We start from the raw sequence: 12,852 nt of genomic DNA on the forward strand, positions 1-12,852 counted from the left end.
TGGGCTGTTTGCACAGTCTTGTTGTAGTTAACCCTTGATTGCTGTTGGTATCACTGGGAGGAATTGACCTCCATGCCAATTGGCTGTGAGGACCAGCTGTATCTACACTGGAAGATCTGTTGCGCAGGAGACACCTTATGGGGCAGGACTTGCTTCAGTGGGGCTTTGGTGCTCACTGAGTCTGCCCCTTGAGTGTGTCTCTTATGGATCTGAAGAGTTGTAATCCGGTATGGTCTCACTCTGACCACTGGGTACACTGGCTCTTGGATCTCCAAGGAGGTGCAAGGTCAGCCACTGTCTGGGGCCACCCAGCAGGAGCTACAGAGAGATCTGCAGATTTCTCCTCTTTGTATGGGGTTTGGAAGTGCCCAGATGAGGCCCAGCTGTGAAGCAAGGCAGGCTGCTGCTGCCGGGTTTTGGGCCTTCTTTTGGAAGCTCTGGGGCTCTCTGACCCAGCTGCAGTTTGACAGGTTTTAAGCGGAGAAAGGATAGGCTATTCATATGCAAAATCCAACGCGCACAGCTTGGGTGGGGTTGTAAATTGGGTGGGGTGGGGTCTCAGGGAATCACCAGGGCAGAGCAAACAGCAATGGCTGCCAGTCAGCCCTGCACTGGAGAGGTCCCTGGGTCTCTGCATCCCACACCCCCATGCAGGAACAATGATCGCTGCGAGCACCTCTGAGAGAAAGCCACCCTCGCGTTCCTGTACCAATGCCAGACAGTCCAGTTTCTCCCCATATGTGTCTGGGTCATCCAGAGTCTCACCCAGAACTGGAGTTCAGAGCAAGCGGGAGCTTGTATCTCCCTCCTGGTTAAAAGAGCAGCACATCCAGGTGCCAGCACTTTCCGTGCCTCTGCACCTCTTACCAGTCTCACTATGCTTTCTTCACCTCTCTAGTTGTGGAACTTCCACTCAGCCAGCTTTCCCGCGGTTCTGGGTGGTAGTTGTTCTGCCTTTTAGTTGTAATTTTGATGTGGTTGTGAGAGGCAGCAAGTTTAGGTGTTTACCTATGCTACCATCTTGGTTCTCTAGGACTGAAGCTTTCTCAGTCCAATCAGAGCTGCATAGCTATAGCATCTTCACTGACCTATTAGAGCAGCTCCATTCTGACCAATCAAGGCTGTGCTTTTTGGACCAATAAAACTACGAGGATTTGGAGTACTCATTTGCATGAGGAAAGACCAGTCAGGGGCCAGGGGAGGGAACTTCTCTTCTCTCTACTAGTATAAAAGTCCTCTCCTCTCTGGCTTGGAGAGTGCACTGTCCCTATCCACCAAAGACAGAGTACCTTTTCCCAGCTAGAGCTGAAACACCCAAGTCTCACTGGAGCAGGGCAAAGCACAGCAGGAAGAGCAGACTGGCATAGAACAGGTCAGCACAGGTGCAGGTGGAGCAGACTGGAGCAGAGCAGAGCCTCCTCGCCCCAGGGCCACCTCACCCCACAGCCATCTCACAACCATGCTGTTCCACAGCCGTGCTGTTCCTGGCAGTTGTGCTGTATCATGAATGAGCTGTTTGCACTGAATCAAGTTTCCTTCTTCTCCACACCCCAAATTTGGGATTCCTATTGGCATTGAATTGAAGCCAACAACCATCAGTTGACAATATATTTTTATATATTAGAGGTTTTAGCCCCTGGCAAGTGAACATTTTTATATAATTTTGAAGTTATAGAAAAATTGCAGGGATAGTGTTAAGAAATCCCAGAGTCATCAATTGTTTATGATCTGCCCCATTTGATTTATTATTCTCCTTTTCTCTCTTTATTTGTGCCTATATCTACACCTTTCTCTCTTTCTTCCTCTCTTCCTTCCTTCCTCTCTTTCTTTCTTTCTTTCTTTCTTTCTTTCTTTCTTTCTTTCTTTCTTTCTTTCTTTCTTGCTTTCTTGCTTTCTATCTACCTGCTCACATACCTACCAAAGACATTCTCTTATAGATAGTACAATTTTTGAAATCAGGAAATTTAACATTGATACCATACTATCATCTAACTCACTAACCAGTTTCAACTTTTATCAGTTGTCCCAATAAGACACTGGAGGCATTAAGAAAATATAATTGTTATAGACATCATATTTGTTTCCAGTTTATTACGGCCCTCTTTAAGAGAAATTAAATACACAAACCTCCTAAGAAGGGGAAGAAAATATAAAAACATCACTGAGTAAGAGCCCATCATGATTTTGTGATTTCTGGGAGTAGGTTCCAGGGAGGGCTCGGGATTTGGACATGCCCCACGGGACTGAGGGCTGCTGAAGGTCCTGCCTCAGGTTTCCTCCAGAGACCTTTGGTCACACCACATTCTTCGCACACTTGCTATCCTCACAACTACCCATCAGCGCTTCACGAGTAAATGAGTAAAGATACAGACTAATACTAACTCTTCCAAACTACAAATGAGATCCAGATATGAATATAGTGACTGTGGCCAAGTGCTGCAGCTCAGAGGTTGCAGGGCTGGGAGGAGGACCAGGTACTGTCTCTCAGTTATCTTTGAAGTGAGCTGTGCTAGAGCGACTGCTGGGAATGGACAAGTTCAAGTCTCTCAGAAGAAGCTATTGGACACAAATTCCTCCAGGTGCTTCCTTTCTGGGGTTCATTTACTAGTCAGAACACAGTGAACATTATATAAGACTAGAGGCCCAGTGCATGAAAATTCATGCACCAGAGGGGGTCCCTCAGCCCAGCCTGCCCCCTCTCACAGTCCGGGAGCCCTTCAGGGGATGTCCTACTGACGGCTTAGGCCCACCTCTGCGGGAGGCAACCAGACCGATCAGGGGAAGGTGCCGCTCCCATCACCCCGCTGTTGCTACCACTGCCGGCTGCCATGGCTGCCTTGCCCTGGGCCCTCGCAGCTGCTGTGGTGGTTTTGTCCAGAAAGACATCTGGAAGATGTCCAGTCTATTCAGTCTAATTAGCATATTATCCTTTTGTTAGTATAGATAATGACACTGTCATTCAAGACCTGAGATGAGGCTCCTTTTTGAAAGCACTTGTGGCAGGGGGTAAATGGACTTGAAGACAGTGATTAGAAAACTTGCACAGATAATTTATTGACCAGAAAACCAAGTTACCATGAGGCCTATCATGGAGGCTTTGTCATTATATTGTTGTACCTCAAAAGACTTGTACACTTCTTATAAATTAAAGTATTGGAACAACAAGCATCCAAAATGTTCTAACACACGAGTGATAAGTTACTTACGCAATTTTTTCTTCTTCAATGCGGTTAACCTTTCCTCCGACATAGATTCTTAATTTACAGTCTTTCCATTTTTTTCTGAGAGTCAAGATATAGGGGATAAGGAGTGTTAGCCCTGAAAAAAAAAAAGAGTAAATTATGACAGAAAAGATGAGTATATCCAGCTGAAAGGAAACTACGGCTTTCCCTCTTTTTTCATTCCCACACCCACAGCTCCTAAATCATTTAAAGTCTTAGGAGAACACAGAAATGTTATTCTTTAACTGGTATCTTTTTCAGATACCTCCCCATGTTGTTTGTTAAATTTATCAACACAGAAATTCTGCTCCCTAGTGTACATTCCAGAAAATTTTACCTCCATCATCAAACAGCCACCAAACATCAATTGTGCCCTTTCCTTGCTTCTTCTTAAATTGGGTGCTGGCTTCCACCAGCTTCTGGTTGAACTCCCCCACGTGCATGGACTGGATGGTGTTAATGCTGCTGTCTGTGATGAAAGAGAAAGTAGTGTATCCATTAGTCTTTTGAGGAAAGAAACAAAATAACATTTTAATAAATCTATTTAGAAAAAATAGAGGAAGGGTCATGCATTCCTAACTATTTTTTATGCTTATAGGTAAATAGTGAGCTCTTTTCTCTGAAAAGGGGAGATAAAGGTTGAATCCCACAGTAATATTTATCACCTTTAGTAGTTCAAAATGTTTGATATCGGTTTTATGATTATAATTTTCATTGTGGATTATTTTCAAGTCCTTAGTAATTGGTCTCAGAGTGGAATTATTACTTAGACATATAACAACGCTAAATTACCTGAAAAGAAAAATCTTGATTTTTCCAAAAGTCAAATATAACTCAATTTAATCATACTTTCAGATTTACTTGAAAGTAAAACATGTGATGATCAAGTTTTCCTGAAATAAGCAAGTGAACTGGAAGTATTCCTTCATTAGGCTATGCATTCACTTGAGTGCAGTTTTGATGTAAATTCCATGAATGCCCGGATTGTAAAGGGAGCCAGGGATAATGTGCACCTTGACCTTGTATGACCCTTCATTCCTAATGCCAGCCTGCTTTACTCCTCTGCTTTCTTTTCAAGGAGTCTGTGAAGCTAAGATGAAGCCATTTGAGCTATTTGAATTTCTGTGAATGAGATGAAAAAGCCAGGAAATATGGAAAGAGAAAATTCCTTTACTTGAGCTATACTTAAGGGTGCATATAAAATACTTAAAAAATTTTTAATGCAATTTCCAATCTAACATGGACACAATGAAAGTGTTCTAGGGAACTAGGCCAGTGGTTGAATCGGACCCTTGTTTCTTTTTGCCAGCAGGGATTTCTTTGTTACACTGTATATATTATTTCTTATTTCCATGTCTTTCATAGTTGTGACTTTATTGCTTATTTCAAAGAGACGGTGTCACTGTAGTGCTTAGAGAAGAGCCGACAGCCGCTCAGAGCTTCCTCTCTGATCTAAGAGGTTCTAAAGATCCTTTGTTCTGTCTTTTGCTGTTTTCATGTTTTGGGCCTGTCCATTCTGAAGCAATTATCTTATATTGTTTTTATCTCCCTGGGACTGCTGAGGGAGAAAGTAAATGCATTTACGGAATGGACCAAATTCTGCCCCCACTTACATGTATATCAAAGCATCCAGAGGACTCAAGTATGAGCACCTGGCGGCAAAGTTGGTCTTGATCTAGAACTCAAAGAGTTGTTAACCAACAAAAGCCCAGAGCAGTGAAGGGGCCTACATTAGAGCTGTGTCTGAAAGTTTAGGTGTTGAATATAAAACATAATATTATTTTGCTTTTCCAAACAATGAGACATGTTGACTTTCAGAGGAGCACATTTTTGCCTAAAGTATTGTGATGCAGAAACAGCTTCCAGAATAATAACAAGTCCCCTTTTATTAATAAGTACATTAATGCTTTCCTGCTCCCTCTTGGCTCCTGAATAGTATTGGGCTATGACTTTGAATTTTCCATTGCTTTGCAAGACTCTGCGATTGAATGGAGCAGATTCAGTGGATATATAACTCTTCTCATGAATAAACCAAATATTTGGAAAGGAAGATAGTAGTTAGCATCCAGAAGGGGCCTACATTAGAGCTGTGTCTGAAATTTTAGGTGTTTTCTTATATTTACACCCTTAAAGTCCCGATATACCACTCACTTAATATTTAAACACATCATTTTCCTATAAAATGGGTATATATAAGGGTGACAATACATATTTGGCTCTATTTATAGCCCATGCAATAGTTCAGGTACCCAAGGGTACCTCTAATATTTGAAGGCATATACCGGTATAAAATTTTATCCTTGGGATATAGTAGGAAAACAAGGAAACAAAACGAAACCTTTTCCAGGGTAGGAGATAGCCTCTTCAGAAGGCTGGATTTTGTCAGCCTAATCCAGAAGCCTGCTAAATCTCAGTTAAAACACCAGTGGATGACTTCAGTAACTATGGGATTCTTTGTGTATGACAGAAATAAATGTTAACATTCTAATTTTCTACCAGCAGAGGTCGCTGTGGACCTCATTAACATCAAACTGCTGTGTTTATGGAAAGAGCAATTTTCAAAAAATAAAATTTAAAAAATCAGATGTTTAATTCACCTGTTTATGAAGTTTATAGCAAGATTTCTCATTTTCTGGTCCTCTGTTCCCGGGATGTATACCTGATATTCAGATATAAGTGCGCTACTCAGCCAAAATCTATAGGTAATTAGTATCAATAAAGTTCAAGTCCAGAATTCTGGTCTGTGACAAAGATGCTTTTTTTGAAATTGGAATTCTAGCTGGATCTCTCATTCAAACACCTGAAATGTTTGCAAGGTGTGTGTGTGTGTGTGTGTGTGTGTGTGTGTGTGGTGAAGTTGGGTGCTGGTTTGTAAATTTTAACCCTATTTCATCTTAACTAAGAAATTTCTGTTTCATGGCACTCAATCTGCTCCCTCACCAAATATTATTTTGAAAGAAAGTTTTTTACAGTAAGATTGTACAAAGGGCTTGGCATTATTGATAAATGACAATAGCTTCTACTTTTCACCCATATGACCTTCTTGAAAAAATGTCTTCAGTTCTTAGTCAAGGCCTCCAACATCTTAGATGCTGACTTCTCACCCCTGCAGATACTGAAGTCTGCGGGAGGGGGGGAGGGCCACCTTGTATTATTTCTTATAAATGTAACAGTACTTACCTTTCTTAGAGGTTGGCTTAGTAATGTTCAACTTGCCAGCTTTTTTGAACAAGCCTCGGATGCCTCCACCTCCTTCTTCACTTTCATTGTCTTTGATGGTGGCTTCCAAAGCCAGCCTCTCCTGCTCTAATTTCTCCAGCTCATCTGGTGAGAGAAGACACGATCGCTTACTAACCTCAGAGAGAGAAAGTGTGTAGGAACACTCTTCTAGACTACTTTCATATTAAACATGGAATATATGCAATAACATTTATTATTATATGATTTTTTCTGAATGATTATTAAAAGGAAATGTATGTCAGTAAATTATATTCAGAAAATAATACCTACCCAGAAACTAGCTCTGTGTTAATTATAATATGTGAAGTCACTAGGTTTTTTTGTAAGGGCTATTTAATGCCATCTTTACTCACTTCTGGCAAAAACCAAAAAGCCAGACCCACTGAACATAAGATCTTACACACTGAAAGCCACTTATTTCCTGACTGAGTTACTGCGTCAGATATTTTACAGTGGAAGTGACAAAATTGCAGAAGTATACTGGGTATAGATCAGGCACACAATAATGCCTCCTGAACTGAAACATAAAACTAGAGAGTAAGAATTAAGAAAGATAACCAAATCTTATAATAAACTTTATGGGCTCTGAATACAAATTACAGTGAACAATATCCACCAACAGTTCTTCCCAATGAGCAAAATACTTTCTGGGGTGACCAAAGCGAAGGAAGTAAAAGCTGAGATGTCTTGTGCCTGTCTGAACTCAAATTACTAAAAAGGGTCTCAGGACACTCGAGTCTGGAATAAGAGTCGGGCTGTGCAGAATTTCCTACCCACGGTTTAGGTCCACTATCCAAACTTGGATGTTGTGACTGGCTGCCTTTTATCTTTTTTGGATTCTGATTGTGACGAAAAATTCCTAGCTGCTATGTAATGCATTGCATCATTCTCTGACCTCAGCCTGCGTTGGATCAGGTAAGTAAAGACTTCAAAAGCAATCAGATGGCAGTGCTAAGGAATGATGGGCTTTTCGCTCACAGCGAGCAAGGTGGCCCTCTTGTCAGATCCCCTCATCTTCTTGTCTGCTGAGAACACAGCCGTAGAAAATGAGCAATGTTCCGAGACAGAGAGCAGAAAACCGAGATTCAATGATAGGCGATACTGGTAGGGCTTCTGTAAATGTCAGCCCTCGGAGCCTGTTGCCTTATCTATCTGGGAAGCGAAGCTATACAAACTCTGGATTTATCAATTATGCACTAACTAAATCTGTCAGGACAGGCACATCCCTAGACGGTGCTGTTATTCAGCTGCATGGAATGGTCTGGCCCCTTTCCAGGTCTTAGCAATTAATCTTTTGCCAGTGGCATGAGATTTAAGGTCAAATCACCCATGTGATTTCCCCAAAGCTTCAAAGGTTCTCAAGACCAGCAGCTATAGAAAATCTGAGAAATTAGACTGATGGTATTAAAGCTCAGACAGGAGTTGCTTACCCCTGACTTTTGAAAGGTGAACGCAGGCTGCATTGCACGGGGAGGTCATGACCGATTATGGCTCTGCCGCTGGCTTTGTGTGACATGAAGCAAGTCATTGATTTTCTCTATGCCTCTGAGTCTCTGTCTGTGAAATGGAAAATTGTAACCTTCCCCTTTCCCTAGCACCGCAAAAAGAATAAACAACAGTTCTGGCATGGGGCTTCGGAGCTCCTTACAGAACAAAGCAACGAGTGCATTCTCAAGGCCGAGTATTTATGCAACTCCTGGAAATGGGCTTAGTCATGCAACGTAAAGTGAGCATTTTGGAAAGCCCGGGATTTATCCTAGCAGTCACTATTTATCACACACTGTCTAGGTGCTGGGGACTGTGCTGCATGTTATTCCTCAGCAACAACTCTGAGATAGTTACTATGATTATTCTCATTTTGTGGATGAAGAAAGTGAGGTCCAGAAAGGCTGAGTAACTTGTATGATGTCACCCAGCAAGTAACAGGGTCCAACCACAAAGAGGTCTGCTTGATTCCAAATCCTGCATGCTTCCAACTTGGAAGACCTTTTGCTTTTGGCTTATTACTATTATTTCAGAATTGTCTTGTTAACCCCTAACCCTTCATCCTCAGGGGAACTGGAACACTCAGGCACATCGTATAATGCAAGTTAATTCCCCAAGTTATAGCCCCTCAATTGTAAAGAGAAGACCCTAACGGTACAGGTACATATGGCAGGCTGCCCAGAGTAGCAACATCGGCAGCATCCTGGCCTGGGTGTCAGCCCCCCACCCCAGCTGTCATGTACATTTTTGGGGTGCTGCAGGGGCAGCTGTAGAGTAACTGCTCTCTGCAGTCATCTGGAAGGTGCACATTTGTGAGTTTCTTTGGGGGCAGCGGGGAGGGGTTCCTTTGCTCTCCTTTTTTGGCTGGCTCCAGCACACCCCGTGATTAGCCACTAGTTGCCATGTTCTTTGTCCTCTAGTTTGGATAAAGGAGAAGAGGAGATAAATCCTCCTCTGTAACAGGGTCAGCTGGCTGAGTGCACCGGGAGCTGCTCCCACGATTTGCTTGTACACAGCCCATCCTGGACAGAGCACATTGCAAACGCCCAGCTTGAGAGACAAAACCAGACGTGGTTTGAATGAGGCAGATTCAGCAGTTCTCTCGAAGATGATGGAGACAAAGTCTATACTAAAGGCTACAATCTGCTCACATGGCCATCTGGAATAGGCACCGAGATTTTGCAAGTTCTTATTAGAGTTAATTCTTAATTATTCACTTTGTAGGTAATCTAAGGCCCCCTTCTGTGCCCTCCCTCCCTTTCTCATTTCAGCACTAAGGAGCAGTGATGTTTGATGCTCTGTACTGCTTGCCTCTGTTTGCATAAGAAATCAAGAGCAGACTTTGTCAACACATTTCTTTCAACAGGAGTGCTGGCTAGCTGACCATTAGTCACAAGATGGGTGAGCCAAGGTAGAGTGAACAGATAGATATAAACTGATGTCCACGAGGCTGACAATGAAAATGATTCCTTTCATCACTGCAATCACCACCACCATCACGACTCCCTTTGTGACCTTCAGGATTCACAAAGCCCTTTCCACACAGTATCTTATTTGATCCCAACACCAGTACTGGGATGCAGGCAGAGCTGGTAATAGTCTCCCCACTTTAATGTAAAGGAAACTTGGGTTCAGACAGTTCAAGTGATTTGTCCAAGGTTGCACAGCTGGTGAGCCAAGACTTCTGCTTCCAATTCTTTACCAACCTTCTTCAATGATGTGCTCTGACTGCCTATGGAAGGAATACCCAATCTGCAGTTTTTTAAAGAAACCATCCACAGATTTCCGAATCAGAGAAATTTACATAATGCTCTACATTTCTATAATACTCTTGCTTCAATCTTTCTTCTTTCTTCCAGTAACTATCACTGTGGGGCACAGAATATAGTTTTAAGATACATGTGTATTTTACCCCCTCTAAACTGCAAACTCCTAGAGAGTAGCTTAGGTTATATTTTATTACCGGCACTTATTCAGAGTTTATTTTGTGCCAGGTACAATGCCAAACAGTTAGAAGCCATCATATATTTTAATGCAAAATAATAAATCTGTAAGGTAGGTACTCTAATTATTCCAATTTGAAAATGTGAAGTGAAACACAGAGAGGACGAATAATTTGACTAAGGCCACACAGCCAAAAAGGGTCAAGCTAGGATTTGAACCCAGGTCTGTCAGATTCCAGACCCTATGTTTCTACTTCACATACTTCCTCTCTCGCATTCTTAGTTGAGCCCACACCTCTCTGCTAGTGCCTACCACCAAAACAAGCACCCAAGAATAGTTTGCTGAGAAATACAAAGAACAGGTCAGTGCTGCTAATATAGTTCAACACATTTGAAAGTATTTTCTCTATAAAGGGAGAAAAATGAGTGGATAGTTGCCAGGAATGGGGGCATATAATGTGTGTGTAAGGGACAGGTATAAAAGACAGTGTTTGAAAGAAGTGAAATCAATGCTGTATACAAAGGTATGGAAACAGGGGCTGATGGAATATGACAGAAGGTGGGACAGGTGGATTAGGTGGGAACTTTAATTTTCCATGTTAGATAACTCCATACTCTATCATCTCGGAAAGCAACAATACGAGAGAGAGAGAGAGAGAGAGAGAGAGAGAGAGAGAGAGAGAGAGAGAGAGGAAATCCTGCCTTACTCTCATTCCAAGATGAAGAGAATCCCTGAGGTTGGATGAAAAAGCTTAGGCTTTAGGGTCTCTCAGTTGAGTGGGTTTCTAGCTAATTGTTCAAACATAGCCCCAAACATTTCTCATAATAAAAACAGAGAGTGAATCCTGAGCTGCATCTTCATGCACACGCCAACTCACTTGAATAGTAGTTACTCTATTTTCAAGTGCTTTACAAATTGACTAGAGGCCTGGTGCACAGATCCATGCACTGGTGGGGTCCCTTGGCCTGGCCTGCAGGGATTGGGCTGAAACCGCCTGGTGCATGGATTCATCTAGGGCATGTCTGATCTGTCTCGCCCAGTCCCAATCCGCCAGACCCAGCAGCAAGCTAACCTACCAGTCAGAGCATCTGCCACCTGATGGTCAGTGTGCATCATAGCAACTGGTAGAAAGGTGGAACGAACTGTCGGACACTTAGCATATTAGGCTTTTATTATATAGGATTGTGTGGTAACCAACTGGAGTAACCATATTTTGAAATTTAATTTAGTTGCCAAGATTGCTTCCACTGTTCTATCCTCAGTCTTTTCTTTTTAAAGATGTCTTTTAGAAACAGGCAAGAGTCTACTCATTACAATTCCCTTTGAATTTTTAGGAGAGAGAGTAGTCAATTATCTCACAACAGAAGGGAGAACAGGGGAACCTCCTGAGGAATGGCATCCCTCCCACTTCACAGCATCCTTTTTCTTTATTAATTATTCAATTATGCTTCTTTCCTTGGTCAATCAACTCAAAGCTGTAAATGCTCACATGAATCAATGAGCCATAGCCTGGTGAAGTCTAGTTGAACTGAAGGCAGGAAGCAATCCTGCAGTGGTCACCTTCCAATCAAGCAATTATTTACTACACTGCCATCTGTCTTTATTTTGCTAAGCCACTTCCTCAGACACAGCAGAATCCCCGCGCTCTGAGATGGTCATAAATCGTGCAGCTCTTACATGGAACACTTGACCGCAATATATTGCACATCACATGTCATCACTTTAGTTCCTACCAGAATAATATGGACTTTTTGTTGAAGTTGGCAGACTTGCTGAATACCCCTGGGAAGTGAACAACATGAAATACCGTGTTTTTTGTGTTGTTGGGCAATAAATTAATTTATTAAGAGACACTATCAGCCTCCAGTATTGGATGAGTTGCTGCAGGACGCAAGTGAGAGTGTTATGAGCATCGATCTTATTTATACAAAAAGTTATTCTCTTCACATAAGCCTGTGACACAGTATAGAAATGATTGTCATTAGCTGGCAAATTACCTATAAAGCTGATTTCTATTCACTGCTTTATTAACTACAGTATATGGGCACTCAGAATTGCTAATATTTCCTTTAAATTATAATGTGTGATGACACCTTGGTGCCTGTGTTGGAAAAGCTATGATGATAATCATTAACATAGCATAATGCAATACTTAAGATTTATCAGGCTCTTATTAAGCCTTATATTACAGTATAATATAATGAAACACAAGCTTATTTCTTCCAATTCAAAATCTAATATGAGGGTTGTGTTGTAAATTACATAAACTTCAAAACAATGCATGGAAATGTGGCGTAAAGTTAATTTCTATCATTATGCTGTTGTTTTTCTGCATGTTCTTCATGTAGTATTTGTGTAATGTTGTTTTTTGTTTACCCCAGATAATTGGTACTTCTAATTATTTTATTAGCATCCAACTGTATTTTCCCTTTCTTGACTAAGAAGCAGAAATATTTCAAACATCAAAGTTGATATAAATCAGATACTTCCCTTGGGAAATTAAAAGGGGACGCAGTTCACTGCCAGGATTCTTTCAGAAATACTACATACAGAATGAGCTTCCCTGTTGCTTTATAGAACTAAATTGATGGTGCATTTTGGGGGATGGAGCAGTGAAGGGTGGGAGCCATATTTTTTCAGCTACATCACATCTTTCAGCTTGAAGAGATCAACATCTATATATATAAAAAGCCAGCAACCATAACGCCATAACGACCAGAACGACCAGTCACTATGACACTCACTGCAGCCAACCTCCCGTGGCCCTTCCCCCCAGCCAGCTCCACCCCCAATTGCTCCCCCTCACACCAATCAGCGGTAGTGCTGGCCAGTCAACCTCCCAAGGGCCCTCCCCCAGCTGCTGAACCCCAATCGGCCCCCCCACCCCAACAGGGGGTGGGGCCTGCTGGCCAATCACCCGTGGCCCCTCCCCACAGCCAGCCTGGCCCTGATCGGGCCCCAA

General features: G+C 42.2%; 1 protein-coding gene across 3 annotated transcripts in view; it reads right to left on the bottom strand.

Annotated features, from left to right (window-relative positions):
* The window catches only part of SLC12A1 (solute carrier family 12 member 1), an 85,116-nt gene that overhangs the window by 10,911 nt on the left and 61,353 nt on the right, over positions 1-12,852 (bottom strand). For all 3 annotated transcript variants that reach the window (XM_008143117.3, XM_008143116.3, XM_028147679.2), the window contains exons 20-22: positions 6,402-6,545; positions 3,559-3,690; positions 3,207-3,318 (exon numbers count right to left, since the gene is read on the bottom strand). In XM_008143117.3, the coding sequence (XP_008141339.2) occupies positions 3,207-3,318; positions 3,559-3,690; positions 6,402-6,545 (388 nt within the window). The remainder of the gene's footprint in view (positions 1-3,206; positions 3,319-3,558; positions 3,691-6,401; positions 6,546-12,852) is intronic.

This window comes from Eptesicus fuscus, chromosome 5 (assembly GCF_027574615.1).
Source record: "Eptesicus fuscus isolate TK198812 chromosome 5, DD_ASM_mEF_20220401, whole genome shotgun sequence".
NCBI classification, from domain to species: Eukaryota; Metazoa; Chordata; class Mammalia; order Chiroptera; family Vespertilionidae; genus Eptesicus; species Eptesicus fuscus.